The following is a 24,059-nucleotide window of genomic DNA, read 5'->3' as shown; positions in this document are numbered from 1 at the left end:
AGGAAGAGCCCTGGGCTGCCCTCTAACCTTTCATCAAGTGATGACCAGAAGAGCTACGGCAGTGTCCTTGACACTGATTTCATAAACACAACATTTTTAGTCTGTACCAAAACTACTCAACCCTTTCTACACACATAAAAATCAAAGCAACTTAGAAATGGGAGTAGAGAAACCTTCAAAGTCTTGCTCAGTGACAGGACCAGGCATAACTAATATAACAGCTAGCCCAAGAAACTCAGAGGTACAGACAAATGAGAAAAACTGGAAAAATCACAGTTTAATTGCCACTTGTTGATATTGTGTGTGAAACCATTTCTAGCTTTCTTCAATTGCCTTAGCTACAAATATCAAACTAAAGCTGCCTGAAGGGTGAAAGTACAGTAAGAAGGTGCTGCATATCATTTCCAAGTAGGAAAGAATGATTAATAATCTATTTGCATCTTCTATAATATCCAGGCTGAATGGGCATCCAATGCTGAATATATTCCCCCTACGTGGAGGAAAATCATGAGTGTGACTTCACTAACGCTCACTGCATATTCCAGTCAGAGTACCCTAAACTTACTGGAAAGGCTCACAATGATTATAAAGGACTGTGGTTCAATTATCTGCAGTTTTAACTACTACTTCTGTCAATGCTTCTTCCTGGTGTTACTAAGTAGGGTAGAAGCAGATTTCTGAATTAAGGCATGGAGAAGTCATTCTGTTTTCATCTTAGATGTTTTCAAGACCTGACTGCATAAACCCCAAACAACCTGGTCTGATCTTAAGGCTGACCCTTCTTCAGGCAGAACGTTAGATTAGAGATCTCTGGAGGTCCCTTCCAGCCTGAATTAGTCTGTGAGTCTATGAAAAATAATGTATCCACGTTCAAAGTCCATCATTCTTATTCACCCTTGCTTTTGGCTACGAGGAAGTTCATGAAAGATTGAAGAGACCTGGGAGAGAACTGTATATGTGGTATTTAGCGAGTCTTTGGTTTTCCATTGCAGTTGGAAGCTAGTCAGAGCTTCCACATGCTAAATTTTGTCATGGGGCTTAAGTGCTTATGAAAAAAGTAGTAGGAATAAGTAGCCTATCTTCAGAATGAAAGGAGGTTAAAACTGAAATGTTCTACAGTTCAGCACTGCAGAGGTGTAACACAACATTTATTAGCTATGTGAAGTGGTAAAAGAATTAAGATAATTTCACCTGAAGAGGACTGTCAGAAATCTCAGTAAGAATGTGCAGAACCAGGTGATTATATTGCCAGTGCCAGATAAAATGGAGAATAGACACAAATTACATACGTACATCAGAAGAGGGGATTCTGAATTAGTCACTGGGATTAATAACCATATATAACTTTCCAGAGGTCACACTTTGGTGACCCTTATGTAGGTCAGAGTCATAGTAAAGAAGACTGAAGAACATGTGACGATGCCATTTGCTCTAAAGCTTGAAAGCCGGAAAAATCTCCAAAAAAGTTTCACAGGTACTGCTACGAATTAGCAATCAGGGCTTTTGATCTCTATTGATATCGACTGGACTTGCAACATTGATCTACAAATGAAAGATGTGTGATTGGTGAATTCAACCATGAATGGCCCAGTTTCCTGAAGAAAAAAATTACTGTCTGGTTCATTGACTACCAGTTCATATTGATAACTACTAATTCTAAGTAGATTACTGAAAAATATTGAAAAAATGTATTATGCTCTAATTTAAAACAAAGGTAAATCCTTTGGGTTACCTGATTTCATAGCATCTGAAAGAAATCAGTCAAAAAAGAAAAGATCTGGGGAATGCTGAATAAAAAATTTCGCTGGGAGTAAGGAATTAATAGATTAGGGTTGTTCAGTTAACAGAAGAGATCTGTAAGTTGCAATGTGACAGGCATATCAAAAAATAAATTGTATCTAGATGGTCAATAGACCTTTTCTACTTGCTTTTACAACATGAAAACAAGATTCATGATTCATAAAACTGAAGTGAACTAAACACGGTTTTATTTATACAGCTGACAATTAAACTCAAGTTGATTACTACAAGACATAAATGTATAAAAATGCTTCAGAGGTTTATACAGTGTTTTAGTTATTGATGTGAATAACAGAACTACCAGTGAGAGTTCCTCTAGCTAATATTAATCCCACTGATCAAGGAAAACTCTTCTACAGGAAGTACAGATGCTGTCTTCCCTTCACCTTTCTGAATCCCATCAATAATAATGCCAAATTCAAGATCTAAGCTTTTCCTTAAACCTGTAAGAACTGAAAAACTAACACTGCACATCTGTTTTATTTTGCTTTCACATTTTACAGCAAACATACAAACACAACAAGCTTCGTTTCTGCCATGTTTAAATTTGTGATTTTTTGCTTTTTCCCATATGTTCTCCCTCTTTCACAAAAGTTTTCATGTGTTTCCAACACAGAGGCAGCTGTTCTTTGCCAGTCCAAGCTGCTCTTTAATATTATCAGAGAAAATATTTCAGTTAAAACAGTTCTGGATTGCTTTGAATTAGTATGTGTAGTAACCCTTAGCCCTTTATTTGGTATCTGAAAAAAACTGAAGTACATACTTTCAACTTTATGTCTGATGAATTTCACTCTGCCTTGCTGGCTCAGAGCAGGATTTAATGTATTAGCACATTTCCATTCTTGTGAGATTCTAAAACCCCACAGTAACATCTATGAGCATTTGAGTTGATAGCAGTTTTACCAGCATGACTTTGTAAGAGTATTTCCACTTTTTAATGATGATTGATTTTCTCTAAACAAGGACCATTGAGGTTTCAACTCTTCATTAACCAAAAATAACTCAGTTGTGTCCAGCTCATGAAACAAAGTCTTAGATTCTCAAAAGCAGCTCTTGACTGTTTTGATTTGAATAGACAGAAGACTTACCTTAATTCAAAAGACAGAATCTATCATATGAACAACAGGTGTAAGTTGAAACAAGAGAGGTTCAGACTGGACATAGAGGAAAATTTTCACCGTGGAGACAGACAAGCAGTGGAACTGGCTGCCAAGAGTAGTTGTATGGTCACTATCCCTGGAGTTTTTCAAGACATGACTACATAAATCCCTGGAAAGCCTGGTCTGATGCATAGCTGATCATGCTTTAAGCAGAAGGTTGGACTAGAAGCCTTCTGAGGTCACTTCCAACCTGATCTTTTTCCCATGATCCTTTATGTATAGACAAGTTCTGCAGGGAGCAAAGAGGTCTTTATCCTGGTCAGGAGCAGCAACTGAGTAGCTTCCTATAAGCCACACCTAGCATTACAGCCCATAATGAACCTCCCCCAGGGGCAGTGGTATTGCCTAGAGACCACTGACAATAAAACTCCATGGGTTACAGGATAAGCTTCTCAGTCTGGATGTGGTAAGCCCATATTTACAGGTATATCACTAAAATCCATTGGTTTACAGTTAAGGCAGCCTATGCCCTTGCATAATGCTAAGGTTCTGGGTTTGTTTTTTTTCTCAGAGATTGTTTCATAATATCCAACAGAGAAATTAAATTAGATGGAATTTGCATTCTCATAAGGATGTAAAAGAAGCAAGATCCAGACAAAGGCCCTTGCAATCAATGGAAGGATTACATTGTCTTCAGTAGACATTGTTTCATTGTCCTGAGTAGACATTGTTTCAACCCTAATGAAGTTTTTCTGGTACTTTTTGTCTTTAGTGCTGACAATCTAAATGTGTGTTGTGTAGGATAAATCCTGAAATACTGAGTTTAAAGTATTTTTTTCTTAATTATTCAGTACATTTCTTAAATTAATTTTTTTTTCTTATGCAGAAATAGGCATTTAAAATTACATTTTCACTGGACAAACCCAGAAACATTAACTGGTTTTTAACCTACAATGACCTTCACAATCCTGTTTGCCTTCTCTTTGTAAAAATAGTCCCAACAGTAATGACTGAAATTGAGCATTGGTTGTATTCTTGGATTTAGGGAATGCTCTATGAAGAGTAGGAGACTTCACTGACTATTAGATGCAATTGTTAAAGTGTAGAGGACAGCTGCTACCATGAAAAAAAAGCACAGTTTAAAGCAACAACTTCTGGATAACAACCTGAAGTCATGCAGGGATAATTGCAATAACCTCAGTTTACTGAGTACCTGATTGCCTCAAATATTAAATTATTCTCAATTATTTGCTCATAACACATTTGTATACTACAGAATATACCTGACCAGAGCCTTTTATTTTTTGTTAGGCTTTTTTTTTTTTTTTTAGGTTTAGTTAGTCACATCAATGTTTCACATTAAATCACAAACATATACTTGCCACATAATAATAAACTAATGTGATATGAGTAGTTATGGACAATTTTCATTAAGATTAATATTAGCTGTATAACAGTCTTTGACACCCATAAATTGGCAATGAGTTGGGAAATATATGTTTCAGCTATGGATTATTTGCATTCACATAAGACATCACTCTATCAAAGCACTGAAGTGAACTATATCATACATTAGAAAGGGATCTCTTCCAGTTACAGAAAGAAATGTGAACAAATTCTGATTTTCACAGATAGGGACTATATTTCATTCCTATTTGATATTTAGATTCACAAACATACACGTCCAAGGCATGCAGTTTGTGAAGAAAGTAAGTACATACATACTGAGGTTTTCTTATGGCAAATTTGTTGAAGCTTTGGGTGAAAGAAAAGTCAATATATACTGATCACTGTACAGCCAAGAGATGAATTTGGTCAGAGGTGATTTGCTTCTATAATGACTGAACAGAAATGATACATCCTCCAGGGGTGAACTGTGCAGAGGACCTACCAAGAGTGCTTGCTCAAGAAATAGTCTTAATGAAGTCTGATGCATCCTGTCTTCCTTCCATCAACACCTCATCAGTCATTTATCTTTTTAGATTTTGTTCCTGACCAACATTCATCCTAGTTTCAAGAAATATTTAATGGTATTAAAACAAAATCATAGTAAGAATCTTTGAGTTCTTTAATGTTATTTCCTGTTAGATGTATGGGAATGAAAGGCTTCTGACTGCTCCAGACCTCTGAATGCAGCTTCACATCCTCTCACTTAGATCTCACCAGTAATTGCTACCACTTACTGTACTGTCATAAAAGGACTTTCAGAACTTTCTAGTCCTGCTCTAGCGAATGCTATGACATGACCTTGTGAATCACTGTAATTCTGAAATTTAATGACCACAGTAAAATTGAAAATTAGCTGAGAAGATGCGGTATTAGGTTATGAAAGATCTGTAAAGAAAAAACCATCTTGTGTATGCTTGTTTTTACGAAACTGGATGTGTTTTCACAAGGCACCACATCTGACACCAAATCCAGTAGAATAGTTCAGGTCAGAAATTGGCTTTAAGTGTTAATGGTGTCTGACTAAAACCAGAATGAGGAAACAATGTCTTGTTAATAAAAACCACTGGTCATACGTGTGGACAGAAATGCAGAAACAAGTGATTGAGATGATGAAAAATTAAAGTACTGGTCCTGATCTTTACATATTTAAACTTGGGTTAATTCACTGACAGAGACAAGTTACACAGGTAATTTATCATTGCATGGCTTTTGCTGAGCTGAGCTATACAGGAATAAATAAAATGGAATGCATCTTTTTTAGTTATTTCTCTTTTGAGTAAGGAGGCAATTCCAGCACAGATGAGATCCACTAATTCTGCTTGAAAGTAAAATAATCTGTTACTTTGCTCCAGGATGTCCACGCATAAATTTATCTTCTGAGAAGCAAATGGTGCAATAATATGTTCAATCAACTCAGTCATTTCCATTTGGACTTTCTGGAGTCTGTTATACACAGAGGATTTGCAGTGTCAAGGGGCGTCACTTCCAGTGTTCTGATCTAATCTGAAAATTCAAAAAGCCTAAAATATTAATTGATCTAAGTTCGGTCCAGTGGAACTTAGTAAGCTCCATCCCCATCCAGAGGAGAAAAAAAAGGCATTTCAAGAGGAGATGGAGACATGTTTCTCAGGCATGGAGACAGATCTATAGTTTTGCAGTGATTTACCAGATTTACCAGTTTCAGAATCATCAAATTCCACTAGAAGATTTTTTAAAAACAAATATATGTACATGGATAGATAAATATCAAATGTCTAAAAAAATTAACTCTTTCCTTCAAGAAAGGCTCAGACTAGCAAACATCACAATTTCTAAGGTAATCTGTTTTTATCACCATGTTTTAACAGTTTTATGATATTTTAATTATATGTTCAAGTCCCAAGGTACTTATTAAGGCAAATTCTAAATTGAGAAAATAATAGAATTCCACAGAATTCTGTGTGAAAAAAATTAGTAAATGTTTCAGGATTTGAAAATCATTCCACAAAAGTGAAACACCTTTGTCAAGATTCTCTACATGCAATCCCCAATTATATATATGTCACTAATCACAAATAGGTAATCTTGTTATTACACAATCTGTGATACATTATTCATAAACCTGAGGTAATCAACAAGCCAGTAGGCCTTGTAAAAAAAGAAAAAAAATTATTGGGTCTTCGTGTTTAAAATCCCCTTTTATTTGAAATCTTTTGTTTTCTCTGTAATTCCCACTTTTAAGGCTTTAATGCAGAAACAAAATGTCCATAACTACTTTAAACTAATTATCTGGTAGCATGCATTCATATGACACTAACCAGAATCCTATCACCCAGACCATTACCACACTTTGGAGCCTTTTCCCTCTGTGTGACAGCCTGTGTGGCACCAAGATGATTTTCTAGTATATAGGCAAGGTATAACTGCTGTAATAACTGCAACAAGTGGAAAAGCTCTCACATATTAAGGTCTCTGAAGATCCTACCTCTTCCTATGTACCTCTAAACAGTGTCTGGACACCTGGCTCAAGGCTTGGAATTGTAGTACCTAGATATATAAAATATGTAGTTGTGATGCTAAGCATTATGGTACCTGTAGTTCCTTTTCAGTTTAGTACTATTTTTTACCAGGTGTCTATGAAGATCTTGGATTTTCTTAGAACTTGTAGTAACCGATTTTATATAGTTCTGAAAAGAAAGCTGTCAAAGAAGGCACCAAAATATGGTTATTTACAAATACCTCAACTGGAACAAGATGTTATTTTCCAATTTTATCTCCATTTGGAGAAATGCAATTATGAAAGTAATTCTCTGCTTGTAACAATAGGTGGCAGTAATGATATCTACATTTGTCTGAATGGCCAGTGGTCTTTGGAAACTGTTCTGTCTATTTTAGCTTAGAGAAAGAGTTGCAGTAGATACTGTTATCCCAGGTTGACGAAAATGACCTTTTTAAAAACAGGAATTCTATACTGAACCTTTCACGTTTTTGTGTATATATAGCCAGGTAATAGTCTATTTTGGCTAGGTTCAGCTCCTGAACTTGCACAGATGCTGAATTAAAATAAAAATATTAAACACAGAATATTTCATTATATTGCCCTTCCTGAAAATCCAGTAGGTTTTTCTCACATAGATAACTATATACCACAATAACAAGAAAAATAGGTGAATATCTTATATGGTATAAAAGCTAGAAGGCTTGTCCAAAGGAGAATGTGAACCTGTACTTTGCATCCTCTGTACTTCATTGGAGACCGGGATTGGAAAGTACCACTGTGGCCATACAAACTGAGCTTCTACATAACAAAGCCCAGACTATGTTACCCAGGATTCCTCCTCTGCACATAGAGGTTCTTTTCCAAGTGAACATTAACCAGCACAAATGACTTGCAGGCAATCTGATGGTTAGTTTTCATCTTGCCTGTAGGACACAAAGTAGTGATAAACATGCTACTTTTAGAACTGCTATCTAGTCCTAATGCTAGATGTGACTACAGACCTTGGACTTTTGGGTAGCTCTGAGAGGAACCTTAAACAAGTGTCAACACTGTGATGATGCTAAAACATCACCACATTTCAAATAAAAGTCTTTTCAGCCAAATGCTTCTTCAAGGCACATGGAAAAGTCATTCAGAATCACCACGTAGCAGTAATTTGTTGGTAATCTCAGAAAAGATTAGATGACTCTGATCTTTTTTGTGTTGTGGCATCAAGTATTGCTGAGACCTTCTGTGCGTACGAGTACAAGGGTCATACCCCTACATGTGAATCAGCTTTCAAGAACAGGTGACATCTCTGATAACCACGGGAAGTGCACGACTCATTAGATGCTAATTCGAGTGTGACATTTGGAAAGAATTATCTGGTTCAGCAAGAAAGCATATACAGTGCAATGGTGATGCTTCTTTCCTCAGACATACCATGTGAGAGCTTTTGACTAGGAGTAAGGTGGCGAATGTACTCAGCATGTACTCTGCCAGCAATTGCATGTGTATTCAGACTCCCTCTGGTAAAAGGCATAAGCCCTCTTCCAGTTTACACAGGCAGAAGTCCATGTGTGAAACTGTGAAACCAAATGAGAGAAGAAATTTATGACATTTGTCCCCTGCCTAAAGGTAAATTAGGACAGCATTCTTACTGATAAGCATGTTCAGTTTATCTACCGTAAAAGTCTAGCATCGAAAGTGTGGTGTTCACACTGAAATTCATATAGCTGCTCCTTTGGTTTCCACTGCATGAAGTGCAGAATAGATCTGTTCAAATGTATCACATCTCTAAGAGTTTGCTCAGTTTATTAGACGAACTCAAAAAGAAAATATAGAGAATTCCAAACACCCATGTGTGCTTAAGTCAGCCACTGTTCATAGTGTGTAATTACTGTATGATACCCCTAAAAATTGCTTTAAAAACCTTACCAACTTCTATAAATAAAAGTTCAACAGACATCTGCTGGAATACCAGTATCCACAATAATAATAATACTGCATTGTTTAACAACTGTTTCCTTCATCCACACAAAAGTGCAATTAATTATAGACAACATGTGGTTCAGCATGGTGGACTTCGTGTGCAGGCCAAGGAAGGTGACAGCAGCATCCAATGGTTTCAGCTTTTCAGCGAGTGCCTGGGCAGTCATCCCTTCAACGCCGCAGGGAAGCTTCCCATCAACCGCATTTTCTGCTGATCCAAGTTTCAGCAGTACAGTGTGATGGGGAGAAGGGCTGTAGACCAGCAGGCAGAAAACAACCGTTCAATGCTGCCTTGTTCACACTGATCTGCAACGCCAAATGCTAGTATGAATGTCACATCCTCCATCACCCTGACCCAAGGACTATTCTTGCTACTAATTCAACTGAAAACAGAGATGGGATTCAGCTCTAAGATTAAGATACTTGAATTAGTTTCTATTGTGGATTAGGTGTCTGTATTCCCATTTATAGTCAAAAGATGCATAAATAACACAGTCCTTGGAGTGTAAAGAGCCATTCAGATGACTGTCCATTTTTGGATGAGCTTTTTAGATTCTGTTAGCTTTGTTGACTAGGTATCCACTTGCTTGGACAGCCAATTAAAAAAAAAAAATATAGGCTCCTGCATTTAGATCTTGGTGAACTGTAGAATAAGTTAAAACAAACTAACAAACAAAAAACAAACACAACATAAGAAATATCTCAAATGCTGTGTAGAATTATGAAAACAACTGAGGATGTGTTCTTAGTCAAATTATTGTAATATGTTATCACAGAAGTGTAGGCAGGTGTTTAAGCCTCTTTCAGGAGTCATGCTTCTGGCGTTCATTCTCCTGTTTAATATGATCTCACACCACGAAGAATGCAATCCTGCATACATTGTACTGTAGTTAAAATACCTTGCACACTTATAAATATTTTTAGTTGCTACCATCAAATAAAACATCCTCCTCATTTGTGGCATAAGCATCTCTGTGGCTCTGTATGGCCTACTAGCTATGCGAGGTAAAGAGGGAGATGTCTGAGGAAGCAGCCCCAGGGGTTCCACGCTTCCTCCAGCTATTATTCAATTTCTCAGCTTTAGATCTCATGCTATTCCTTTTTGACACTGTATCTTCCAAAAGCAAATATTAAACAGTAATGATAGGATAAAAGACTATTGGCTAGAAATGGACATCCTTACCTATATGCTCATAATTCTTAGTTTCAGTGCTAGAGGTACTCTGGGACTCAGGGAAATAAGCTGGTACTTTAATTAGTGTTGAATGCTCTATACATGTGTAAGTGCATGTGTCTGCATTGGGGTCCATCTGTAGAGCGTTTCTGTGGCTGAGTAGGGTTGCAGAAGAGAATTGAAAGAGTGCCATCAGGGGAAAATTCTGCAGCATCTCAGATTAAGAGGAAAGCTGTGAATCTCTGTAGATTTTAAAGGCAGAACTCTAGATAACTAATGAATTTAATTAACATAAAAGCTAAGAAATGTGGCGTACTGGCAATGGGTTTTCTATTCAGCATGTTTTGCTAAATGACTATATTAGTAATTGCTATTGATTATTAATAATAGGTCAATAATTGTTTGTTGACTTGCATTCAGAGTAGATCTCTGACACTCATTGAGTAGACTTATTGATCTGATATTTTTAAAGAGGAACATATCTTAATTTTTGTGCTGATGTGAGACAAAAACATAGCAAATCTAAAACTGCATTTCCACACATCGGCACCTTTTCTAGGAATACACAGAGACATTAATGACTGCATATTAATTCTTATTTGCAAACCTCTGAGCCAAGTTTTTCACTGTGCATAGAGCTGTTTGACCCTGACAATGATCTAGAGAGTTATGCTCAAAACCACTCACCTTCAATTAGCTTTATCCCTTTGACTTGAAATTCATATACTGGCATCAACCCCCCATTTTCCCTGTTACTCCCTCCCTCCCGGCTTCATGGTGCCTCTCTCCCACGTTCTCCAATCCACCTGGTCATTTCTGATTTTGGCTTTTGGGTTCTGCCCCTCTCCATAGCAGCCTTCCCTTGTCCACACCACACTCTGCACCTCCTAGTCTCTTCTTCAGCCCTCCTAATGCCCCTCTGGACATCTCTTCCACACCTTATGCTGGGAGACTGTGTCTTTTTTCTTCTTGGTACCCTCAAATCCATCTATTTTACCCCCATTTTCTTTTTTTTCCTTACTATCGGCTCTTTAAAGTGTAGCTGCTCAGCTGGCTGAAAAATCAGCTGCATTCACTGAAGGTCCAAACTTTAAACTGACAAGCCAGGCACTGAGAGTTCAGTGTAAGGCTGTCCAACCAGTTTGTTTGTCTGACACTAGTTAAAAAATTTATACCTTCTGCGCCATTATTTTTCTTGCAGTGCTTTTTATCATTTATGAAGTCTATTATCATTCCAGTTCCATCATACATCATTTGACATTAACTACAGAGAAAGATGAGATTTTAGGCAGTGTTGTTTTTACTAAAAACTAATGAAGTTTGAGGGCTGAATAAAGCCAGAGAAAAATATGATTTGAACCTCAAAATGCCTACAGTCAGAACTAAACCTCACAGTGGAGTACAGACAGTATCTGTGCATGGAAAGAGGACACACTGTTTTAGGATAAGAAACTCATATTTATCTTCTGGAGTATCTGTGCTCATGATTAAGCTCCCACACCTAAAAAAAAAAAAAATAAAAAGGTTTGAAATGCAATAAGAATATCACTGAAATAAACCATGAGACTATAAAATTATTAGACACAGAACAGTCATTGTGAAAGGGAGGGAAAAAAAAAAAAAAGACAAGCTCCAGCCTTGTTTTTTTTTTTTATCATTAGATAAGAAAGCAACTCCTCTGCATTCAGATCAGCACCAACATTTCGTATGTATAACAACATGAACAGATAAATGAATAAAACCTGGTAGCTACTGGAGAGAGGTTATTTCTCATTCTTGTCAGTCTGATTGTAAAGATGATTTTGACCATCAGTGTAAATAATGCCCAAATTCACCAGGATTTAATATGATAAATTTTGGCTTATTGAAAGTGTACCGCCTACCAAGCACTGTTCCCACCTTGCCAGGTCCCAGTTTGGCAACGTATTTTAAGGTCTTTCCCTGCTGACAGTAGTTCTGCATGTGCACGAGTACCCCAACTGCTGAATTGCAAGCTTGCCTTGCCTCCTCTGCTGCAGCAAAGTGCAATTATCCCCACTGGGTCAGTAGGAAATTCCCACGAGGATGAATGTAAGCTGTGTGCACTCATGTTGGAAGAAGTGGAGGCTCATCAGTAGGACTCTCTGTCATAGAGCATCAAAACTTTAAGCTGCTGTGCTTTGTCTTCTGTAAAACCCATCCAGGGGAGTTGGGACAGGGGTTCACAGAGGATATAGAAATGTTTGAAAATAAACCCTAGGGAATGCTATGAGGAGCTCCCAGTAAAAGGATATAGAGAAGAAATGCAAGAGAAAAAAAAATTGAGACAGCAACATCAGCAGAACAAATCTCATAGCAATCTGTATCTTAATTACAATCCCTGCCCATCAGATTATTTGTTTTGAAAGATTAAACTCTTTCAGATGATCAGTGTTACAACTCCCAATCTTTCTCATCCCTTCTTCTATCTGCTGAGTCAAAAATTGTACAAAACAGGCCACATCTCACCTGAAATATGAAAGCTGTACTGAAAGATGGTGAATGCGTTTCTAAGGCAAGAATGAAGCTTAAATTGCAATATCCTTTAATGAAATGCCTTCTACAACACCATGGACAATCTACTCAATTCTTGTGATACTGAAGTCTTGCACTCATGAGGAAATAATGTAAATGTGCACATTTTTGCCATGAGTCTTCATTATTTTGCTATATATTAAAACTTGTGCTGCAAGGAAACCTCAAAAGGAATGATAGAATATGTATGTATTGTTCATCCAAGCTGAAAAAATGTTGCAAGCATTAAAGCAGCAACAGGAGAAAGAAGCAATTGTCCATATGCTGCTATCCATTTACATTTTGCTTAACCCAAAGTTTACAGCCTTTTTCCATATTCCCTCTCATAATCTACATACTTTATTCAAAGATTTTACATTTCTTCACTGACTACAAACAAAACAATGACTCAAGCACATAACATGCAAATGTGCCACTCCAGTGCAGAGAATATGCCTGCATACAGTCAGGACATTGTGAAATTTCCAAGATGCAAACATACCAGAATACTATTAATATAAAATTAACACCAAAGGTTTGGAAAAAAGGATCAGTATTGTATTAGAGGGTGTTTGCTCTTGTTCTCTTCCCTGTTAATTAAAATTTCACTTCATTTGATCTTGTCAGTGAAATGAGCTTTCGTTCAGCTCCTTCCCTCCCAACTGACACAGGGGACCTGGGATGGGACCTGGGGGCTGGAGGCTCACAAAACCATTGTAACCCAGTGAGTGTCATATAAGGCAGGAAATTAATACTATGGATACTGTTATGTCTCTCTAAAAGGAGTAACTAATCATTTTAATTACTCATTGAAAATTATTTCAATGTGATTACTAATACTCTTGATTATTATATTTAGAATTACAATATCAACATGTTATTAATACAGTGGCCTTTTTTAGTATACAGAAGGTGGGAGCAAATGCCTATACTAAAATCAGCTTTAAAGTAACACCAAGAAATTTGTAACAGATTTCTGTGAAGGAGTGATGGTTCTGATAACACACTGCACTGGCCTCAGAGAAACTAGCAACATACTAAAGCAGAAAACTAGCATAAACCAGATCAGATTTGTGGATGGAGACCTGAGATAATCTTGACTATAGAGTTCTGATTCAATTCTGTCAGCATCTTCTGCTTCAGTGTCTGAATCTATGATAATGATTCATGATCAAAATTTTAATACTGAGGAGTGTGGGGAAGGAAGGAAGGAAACAATTTTATTTCATTATCCATCAATAGGGTGATAAATTGTGGAGATGAGGTATGTATAGTATTTTAATATACATCATGTGCCCTGAAGACTACTTGTATAAGACTTCTCTTCTGAAAAGGTAGGTTAATGTAAAGGGATTATTAAAGAAAACCACGAGAAGGGGAAAAACAGTTCCATGTACAAGTAACAACAGCTGATTTAGATGGGAGGTGCACTCTGCAGAAACAAAAAGCAATTCATAAAATAGTAGTTATAACCCCAGAACAAACATAAAGATGGGCTTTAAGAAAGCCCTCTGGAAGACAGACGTCAATGAAAAAGTCAAACCAACATTATACTCCCTGCTGCAGGGACTGGAAAGTGGGAAATGCAGAGCATGGAACTGGCAAACTGTGTATAATATCTATGTGGACCTTATAAGTTCCCTTTGAACACAATCCACAGAAAGGTGTGTGGCATCAGTGGACCTGCTGGCATCTCCAGGGTGCTGGCTATCACACTCACGGCAGCAGCAAGCTCTATGGCAAGGTAATTCCATAGTAGCTTTTTGTTGCTAATTTTTAAAAAGTCTTGTACCTCCTGATGTGACAGAGTCTGAATTTGTGTGGGTTTCAGTTTCTCTACGTTGTCTCCAGCTCCTGTGTACTTAGCCATGAACAGCATGAAGTGTTGATTCCCTCTATGGAAATGCTTTGTCTTTCCCCAAGAGAGTTATGTTTTCAGGTAGTGTGGAGTATGGAACTACAACGAGTAGGAACAGGTCAGATAGATATAAGTCCACAATGCACTGTGATTAAATTTAGAGTTCTAGAGAAAACAAGATTTTTCATGTTTATTTTGTTAGTTGCAGCTAAATGACAGTGAGGTGAGAAAGGATTCAGGAAAACCTTTAAATCAGTGTGTAAAAATTAGAATTCAGATAAAATGGTTTGAAATTCTTTCTAGTTACATTATAGAAGAATTAGTAAGTGTTAATTTTTTGCAGTATGTCAGCTAGTATATCAAATAACTTTGTTGCCAAACAGAAGTAAAATTAAATTGTTCTTGTAGGTAAAGAACTCCATTCAAAAGTTGAAAGGCTTGTTCTCTGCATATTTATATCTTGTGATATCTAATTCTTTTTTTAAGGACACAACTGAAATTTAAATACATTTTGTGCCTACAATTTGTTAATCTCTTTTTGGTCAGTGCTGGTTCATAAACATTCAGCAGGTTTTCTGTGCTTTGTGATTTGCATGGTGTTTCTTTTTTGGGTGATTTTCATATGTTTTCTAATTTGCTTCTCTTACATAACTCACTGGTCAGTTCCTGCAATTTGTCCTTGGAGATAAAGTGGGCTTGCACTTGTTTAAAAAACATAATACAAAGACATGGAAGAGAGACAGGGAGACAAATTCAGAAAATTCAATGGACAGGCCTCTTGATCTGTCATGATCTTGGATAGTGCTTATGAATAGTAATATTATTATTAATAGAATTTAATTTTTAATAAAATATTATGGTTACATTTTTTCTGTTTCATCTGCTTCAGACCCTACTACATTTTATTCTTCATCTGCACGTTCTCAGCAGCAAGACAAAGACTACTAGTATGAGCTGAAATCTGTAAGGACCTGTGTCCTTTTAAGATATCCTGGTAAATCGCAGGCTGGGAATGTTCTGCCTGTGACATCTGTGAAAAACAACAAAGGGCAAATTCCCCAATTTTCAAGTAATTTCCAGATCTATTTGCTGCTTACATACTAAATGGACAGTGTTATGGAGGGAGCATTTTAAATTAGAGTGTGTTCTTTTGGTGTATGGTGCCAGTGAGATTGGGAATGTCCATTTTAAAGAGTCTAATCATTTAAACATATTATCTTATTTCACCAGACTTCTGGACAGCTTGAAATGCTCAATGGTAATGAGCAAACAGGCATCTCCTACACCACAGCCCAGCATAGCAGAGCTGAACAAAGAGTACACCTTGTCTAGCTGGTAACAGCAAGACATTCTTAGTCTGCACTGGATCATCTGGCAGAGGAAAACACAATGCTCAATTTGTCACCATTTTCCATAGCTTTTTCCCACCCTGTACTGCTGGTGAGTAGCTGTTCAGAGATGGAATAGCTCCAGGTGTTACTCTTCATTGGAAGCAGAACTTACAAGAATGGAAAACAGTGTGATGATCACCATAGCCACACAAAACAGACCTGCCAAGCCAGACTGATCCCAGTCATAATATGCATAGACCAAAAATTTGTACATATGCTTATATATGTACACATACACACACAGTTTTGCATTAAAAAAAAAAACCCACCACCACCAAACCACCGAAATAAAAAAACCCTGGGAACATGGATCAAACAGCTCATCCAGTATTCTAAAATTGTGCTGGAAGGTTACTGTAATTTCCTTTCCAGTCATCTGCCACATCCAGCCGCCTTTTAGAGCAGATGAAAACCAATGGAGCCAACCAGTGATGAAAAGTTGTAAGGGCAATGCAGTTAACAGTTGCCGCGGTAGAAAGAGGAAATGTGATTTTATCAGCACAAGTGTGTTAGTTGGGCAGCAGCCGCAGCACCACAAGGCCCATACTGCTCCGAGCCAAGGCTCTAGCTGCAAGAGCATCCTGGGAGAAACAACAGTGGAGCTACTGCTGGAAGAACTAGCTGAATGAAAATGGGCAGCCTACTTTGGTGAGGAAGCAGGTGGTTTTATTGAAATGTATGAAGAGCAACATTTGTGAAAGAAGGAGGTTGAGCTATTCATGGCTGAAATAAGTTTATTCAGCCTTTGATGGACAAACTTGTGTCCAACATATTATTCACTGGTATTATACAAGCAGTGCTGGAAAGAATGTGTTTAGTCATACCGTCTTGAAACTTGATGTCCGCTAATGCAGAATACCAGATTTGATCCAACTTTTGAGAATGAATGAGACCATGCGAACTGTCAGAAGTCTTTCTGTGTCTACTGTATCTAAGAGTCTGTAATAAACACTGCTCATCCAGCTTCTAAAGAATTACTTTTTCATTTAAGAAATGTGGATAAAATATTATTACAACAGGGCTGTGGGGAAATAGGGATTTTTGATGAAGCCATTCCCTGTGACCAGCAATTTAGAGATACCTCAGTATTAATAGTTAGTTCTTTGGTAAGGTAAGTGAAAAATCTGTCCAGAGAAGTCTACAGATCATAGCTTGAAACTTACAGCTTTTATTTTTAAAGTGTTTACAATTCTGGCTGCACATCTGTATAAATGCAAATGCTTACAGTAGAGCTGCAAGGCAGCTTACACGGAGTGCAGCATTTGTTATTGTGCCATAATAAATAAAACCACTATTGCAGGACTGTGCATGACAAATACGGATTTATATATATGGATCTGATTAACAAAAATGACAAGTTTCTTAAACACACCAGAACAGTAGTTTTTTACACTATTTATGGTTATAGTCGTCTGTGCAAAAATAATACTTCTGTTGGTGAAATGATTGCCACACTCAAAGTACACAACACTAACCATATCGGCAAATAAAGAGGCATTGCAAGGTATCTGCAAGGTGAACCGGCATAGCACTGATCTAGACAATTCTACATCCTTTCATACAGTCCTGATAATTCCTGTCCCCTTCATTACCACCTCTTTTTGTAGTAAACTCCTGGGCCTGCAGGTTAATGTTGAAAAAAACATTCTGTCACATTGCCGGATGCAATAGTAATGGAAACCTGCACACTTTTCATACACATCTGTAAATATTGAGGAGGAGTTAAGTTCCTGATTCACACATCATATATTCAACTCTTTATAATACTGCAATTTGAAAATCCACCTACCCAGTCTGATGAATCATTCAGCTGTGCTTTCCCTGTAGCCCAGACAAAATTTAGTAGGGGGCTCTCTCAGTGATGCTGTGACTCACTGACCTTGTTTCACTTTTGCTGCCAATGCACTCATTTGAAAGTGAAGGATCTAATACAGTTTTGTAGGTTAGTGTGTGAATGCTGACTGGAAGCACTTGGTCACAATGATATTGCTGAGATCTGCTACCACAAAGGATAAACACCAACCATCTCACTGGTTTCACCTCTGACCGAGACGGTGTGTTTGCAATAGTAAAGTAACAGCTACGCGTCTTCCCGCTGTGCATCACTACTGGCCTGGTTCTTGAGCCAATTTATATGAGCCTTGTACTCTTGATGCCAGCCATGCTGCAGAGATTTATGGCAGCTGAAGGCCCATCCCAGAGTGCTGTTCCAGGTGGCAGTGAGGCAGAAGGCAGAATGTGCTGGGACTTTCCTGGCTAAATAACGCTTTCACTGGCATGTGGATCATTTGGACTTTTACGGTAATTGTTGGGAAGATGAGAGACGAAAGGCTTCTTGTGCCACAGTTGGGTGACTTGGCAGTAGGCGGTGAAGTGGGAGACCTCAGGTCTGCCAGCTTCCAAATAAACATCTCTTCTACAACACAACAGAGTCCTGAACCAGATTCTAAACAATCATCCTAACTAACCAGCCAGTGAGACCTGCCGCATGCTGAGAAACAGGTATATTGACACTTCTGGTTTTGTGAAAACTTTTGGTGTAGAGTGAAAGCAAAAACCAAACCCCAGAACTTGCCCCCAGACAGAGCCAATGAGCAGGTCCAGACCCATGTCTTCCCCTGCCTTGGTGCAAATCAACAAATGTTGAAGTCAGTGGTGTTACTCTATACTACAACCAGTGAAAAAGAAAAAAATAAGTAAAATCAAGTATTTACTAGTCATGATTAAGTAATACAGAAATGAACAAAGTGTCTTGTCCAATTTCACAGTTGCACCGCAGCAATGCAGACACTGTCACAAAAAACTATAAACCACAATGACTACAATCCAGTCCTTCATTCTCTCAAGACATCTGCAACCGTTCACAGGCTTTTCTGTGAACCATTTTTAAGTAACAGACTTGTAGGAAAACACAGATTCTGATTACAAACTGGATTCTCTCATGAATGTTTTGATGGCCTATTTGCATAAAATGTCTTGTCATTAAAATGAGAGTGAGAAAAATGCTCATCAATTTGGTTTTCACTGAGAACATTCCTTAAGGCACAGAAAAAAAGGTCAGACAAAATTCTGAGCTCCACTTTTAAAATATTCACTGAGAAAGGAAAACTTATGCAAAATACATGGAAATGTACTAAAATAATAACAGTTTGCCAAAGATACAAAATTTCAGAAATTGCTTTCAACATTTGTGGGAATTTTAATTGCAAGAAAAACAACCGTTGCAATGTTTACTTGTATTTTGTCTTGCACAGTTTCAGTAAATATAGAACACCCATGTACCACTGCACCTCAGATAGAATTCATACAGACTCTCACTCTTCATGTAGTCAGATCATACTTCCTATTATTTCTTTATTACAAAATCATATAACAGCTCTGGTAGGTGGATGGGATGAAAACTCTTATGATTTGGATATATATACACAAAATAATAAATTAATAAATTCATACTGGACACTGTAAGATCTATGGCACAGCTTAGTTTAGTTTGTTCTCTGAAACTCTCATCCAGCTGCAGTAACACACAAAACTATTTTTCTGTTCAGGCTACTGTAAATCTGGGAGAAATATCTTGAACGTAGCTTTAAAAGAGTAAAATACAGAATCAAGCCCATCATTTATAATTTCACAGTTGTTGTGTTAACATAAAAAGGAAGTTACCCCACTGCTTCAATTAAATGTTCAATTGTTTGAGGAAAACAAACAGACCCTGATGCTTAACACCTTTTTTTGACATTAATACTCTGATTGCCAGCTGTAAAGCAGTGAAAATAACAGGTTTTTGTAATCTAAAAACTGCAAAGAAGGATGCATCATCCATCACTGTTCCAATTTATTTCTACTATTCTCTTATTTCCCCACCTCTCTTCCTCCTTCTGACCTTCATGCAGATTCTGCAAGTAAACAAATTATTCTTTATTCTCAGCCTTTGGTTTTGTGACCTTTCCCTGATGTTGTTTTGTGAAGTTGTTGTACTGGATTACAACATTTTAATGTTCTGGAACATTGTGGCACTGGAGAACTAAAAATAAATTAAAAGCAGTCAGGAGGTTGTTATGGGTTTTACATAGTGTTTAAGACCCTGGTAAAAAACATACATCAGATGATAAAACCAAGAAAAGGGTAGTATGAGAAGGACTGGGGCTACTGAATGGCTAAGGGCAGAAAGAAAAAATTAAAAACCACTTTTTAGAACCAATTTCTAGCCTTGGATAAGAATGAAAACTTTTCAGAGATTTTGAATAATCAGAACCATATAACCAGATACGTGATAAAATTCCTCTGCTCTGTCAGAAGAAAGCCGCCCAACCCTCAAATGAAATTCACTCACCTGTGAATGATGTGGTATCTCTGCAAATAATCCAGGGAAAGTGCCAGCTCACAAATGTACAGCTTGATAGTTCCTTCGTTAAAGTGGACGTTCTGCTGCAAATGGTAACGTAGATCACCTCCGAGTAAGAGGTCAACCACCATGAACATGTCTTCTTCATCTTGAAAGGAATACCTAGAAGAAAGAATTACAGCTGAGATCTCAGGGTCGTTGATGCAGCCACAACTGTGCCCTGGGGTAACTCTCCATAAGTAGATCTGTTCCTGTCAAGACCATGATTTGCTCAAAAGAAAAGGCATACACTGGTCTTTCACTGCTGTGCTCCAGTCCTGAGACCAGACTTTGTGATGGGACTCTCTGCATATTCAAGGCAAGTAGAGCTTGAACTGCTGCTGTACTACTGTCTCATTTGAAGCACACATTAACACCTGAATGTTGATAAAACAGTATCTAAAGTACTTCTCAGTTTTTTACATTTTTTAATTACCATATACTCATTCAGTTGACAAAATGGCTTGCTAAATAGCAGTGATAAAATGGAAGGCGTTGGAACACACTTGATATTCACACACTTAAAACTGTAGCTCAGTGCCTATGGAAAGAAACCTGGCAGGATCTAGAGCTGCTGTGCCGGGGGTATTTTCCAGATTCAGTAAATATACACAAGGTTCTATTAGCTGAGCATTTTCTAGAGCTCGCAGCGTAGCTCCAAATTCAATAAGAAATAAAACTGTAATTTTACTGCCTGAAAATACGTATTTTTTCAGCCTGAAACTTCAACTTTACAAAATGAGATTCTTCATGGTTACTGACTGAATTATTCCAGACCCCCTCCCAGAACTGCCTGTTGAATACTCTGAGGACCAAACTCTGATCTGATTTAAATCCTGTAAATCCAAATGTGTAGCCAGCCTATGTATAGTGTATATATAGTGCTTGGGCAAGCAGGAATTTCCATGTGTTTCCACTTACCATGGCTATGCTGCCATTGCTCTGTTATTTCTGATCTGAGTAGACTGACCAAAACTCTCTGGTTTTCATTTCTGGATGCAACTAAGACACAGTAATTTAGATTTCCCAAATGGGAAATGGTGAGTACCTTCTTTCTAATATGAAGTCATTATTTTCTTAGAACTTTTTTTTAGAATTAATTTTGATGTGAAGTTGTATTAGCTTATACCAGTTGTGGATATGAACTGTGTAGAGGTGATCCACAATGATAGTGCCTCTTCCATCACCTTTTCCCCCATGAGGTGTGTAATGTATGCTGGCTACAGATGTGATTCAGTCCTCCTGAACTGTAAAATATATGCTAAGGAAATGAAAAAGAGCGAGCTTCCAGAAAATCTGTGGCCACCCTCCCCCCAAAGGCAGAAAAGTCTTGGATTATTTTAATTGACAGTTACATACAGTTTCACTTTCATTCCCAGGCTTGCACTTTCTGAAATGAGGCACTGCTTAGGGGTTGTCACAGATGGCTCGTTTTGAATTTAAACGCTTTCTATTTTTTCCAAACACAGGTCTGAGAAGCGAGTGTCTCTAGGTACTGTGCTCTTCTGTTGCAGTTCTGTATGCCTGCCAAATGCCAGGAGGGGAAAGCCATTTTATTTGCACTAAGCTTGCTTCTCAATAAGTCAAATCTCTGAAGCAAAATAGTGAAGTAGGTGGCGCATGGTGTCTGCTCTCCTCCAGAGACTTGGAATTTCATAACAAAAGCGTTAAAAAAAGAGAAGGCTTCAATTATATTCAAATTACTGTGATTGTTGTGCATTACTGAGCCTGATGCAATTGCAAAAGGAAAGCTTAAATACATAGTTATAGTTGAGATTTTTTTTTTGACACTGCTGTTATTTCAAATGAAGTAGTTATAGCATTGAGAGATGTTATTTGTTCCTTCAGTTACTGCTTGAGTAAAACGTGGATTTGTTCTGGTTCCTTTTTATATATTAAAAAAAAAAAAATCAAGAATTAAAAGTTACAGATTGAAAACTCTATTTAAATGCATAAGTGAAATATTGTGTCTAGTCTAGTACTAAAGCGCTCTCCTGGTGTCTAGAATCATATGATTACATGTCAGTAGAAATGGTTCTGATGCCACTCTCTTCTCAGGAAGGAAAATGTCCTGAGTCATTTCTTCAGTGATTCAGCCACCATGAGGCAGAGGGTGAAGGCAGGGTAATGGGTGACTGCTCTGAACTTGCTTTTAAATTCAATGACTATTCCCATTGCTGGGAAACTAAAGACTGTGTTTGAAAATGTACCCATGAATGTTTAGTCTAGATAAAAGAGCCATCAGAACAATCTAAATGTGAAATCTTGTCCACATCCAGGTGAATGATAACACTTGACGGAACTGGGTTTCCACTCCAAGCGTGTGATTCTGCTGATGCACTCTGGTTTCCTACGCCTGTGTTGTCCTTTGCTGTCTCCCAAGAAATCTTTTGGTGCATCTGTGAACTGTGAAAGATTTAAGAGAGAGAACAAAAAGTCGAACTGGAAAGAGCCAGTACTCTATCCCATTTCTTTATGTCAGGAAGTAATACTTTTTGCATGGAAGGAGATATCTACAGTCAGGTGCAGAGGGTTGCATGTTATTTTTGCTCACACTCCGTAACAACATAAGAGTAACCACACTAGGTCACCAGTGTGAATCTAGCTTGGGATCACAAGAGAGCAGATACTAAGGAGGAGCAAAGAACACTGTGGAGGTACATGTATAAAATTTTCCTCCAGGACTCAACCAACCTCAACCCATTCACCGCTCCTGGATTTCTGGGACTCTGTTTGGCATGTCTGGGAATCCAGGCTGAGATTACAAATCCAGGTTTTGTCCTAGGACCTGTCAGACCTGTTAGCGAATGATTGGCATCCTGCTACTACACCTTGCATCTCAGGTAAACACATTAAGGTACGTCCAATCACTACAATCAGAGGTACGAGGCTTCCAAAGATTAGTTCACCTCTAGAACAAAGCATTTTTAATACAAACAGACAGAAAAAAACCCCACCAAAACAAAATATGCAGAGACTCAGAAGTATGGCTAATGTTTGCACTCTTGCCTTCTCACGTCCGTCATAACCCATGATTGGGGGACAGGCCAATTTCATCCACACATTGAAGCTAGAATGATGCACACTGCTACATAGCTCTTGAGGAGCTCTGGATATTCTCTCTGGTGTTCTCTTCTTTCACTTGGAGCCAAATTTTTCTTTCATTTGTAGTGATATATACTGGTGGCAACTTTGCTGATCCTCTCAGAATATTGTGCATACGGTGCAATTAGGGTATGAGATGTAAAGGCCCAGTTTGAAAGAATAGATGCTGTAGATGAATAGATTTAGTATATCAGCAGACTTTTTCACCCATGCTAAATTATATTGCACCTAACACATAATTTATGCTAATCATATGCATATAGCCATGGATAATGGCATTTTCCCTGCATAATCAAACCCGTTGGGTTCAGCTTGCATGGATGGTGTTTCTCTGACTGCCTGGATCACACCACCGTGCAACAAAAGGTGCTGCAAACAATACCGTTCCAAGAGGTTTTTCTGGAGGGTAAATGAGTTTGTCCCAGTAAAAATATGTCTACAACCTAGAGGAGAGCTTGGGCATGGCAAACAGCAAAACGTGTCTGGACCTGATGTCCACTCCACTAAGTAGCTCCAGCAGTTACAAATTTTTAAGCTACTGGATGCAGAGCAGGAGTTCTCCAAGTCTTGCTGTGCTGCTGAGTACCAGACACTGTTGCTCCTGCTTTGCATTAAGGACTCACAGGACTTAATGTACCAGCTCCTGACTGGTTTGGTTTGCCATGGTCACAAGAAGTTGCCTCCTCTGTCTTATACAATAAGACAATCCTCCTTGTCCCTTATACAATTCCTGTATTTTTCTTTACACAGGAAATCAAGTATTCCTTTTTAGCTTCTTGCTTTTTCAATATTCCAAGATATAAGTGGGTTTGATTT

At 37.9% G+C, this 24,059-nt stretch overlaps 1 protein-coding gene across 1 annotated transcript in view; it reads right to left on the bottom strand.

The window, feature by feature from the left end:
- The window catches only part of STK32B (serine/threonine kinase 32B), a 113,193-nt gene that overhangs the window by 37,236 nt on the left and 51,898 nt on the right, over positions 1–24,059 (bottom strand). The window contains exon 4 of the mRNA XM_010147634.1: positions 20,088–20,261. Within this exon, the coding sequence (XP_010145936.1) occupies positions 20,088–20,261 (174 nt within the window). The remainder of the gene's footprint in view (positions 1–20,087; positions 20,262–24,059) is intronic.

This window comes from Eurypyga helias, unplaced genomic scaffold (genome assembly GCF_000690775.1).
Source record: "Eurypyga helias isolate BGI_N326 unplaced genomic scaffold, ASM69077v1 scaffold7932, whole genome shotgun sequence".
Lineage (NCBI taxonomy): Eukaryota > Metazoa > Chordata > Aves > Eurypygiformes > Eurypygidae > Eurypyga > Eurypyga helias.
The sequence above is the reverse complement of the archived record's forward strand: the minus strand, read 5'-3'. Positions and strand labels throughout refer to the sequence as shown.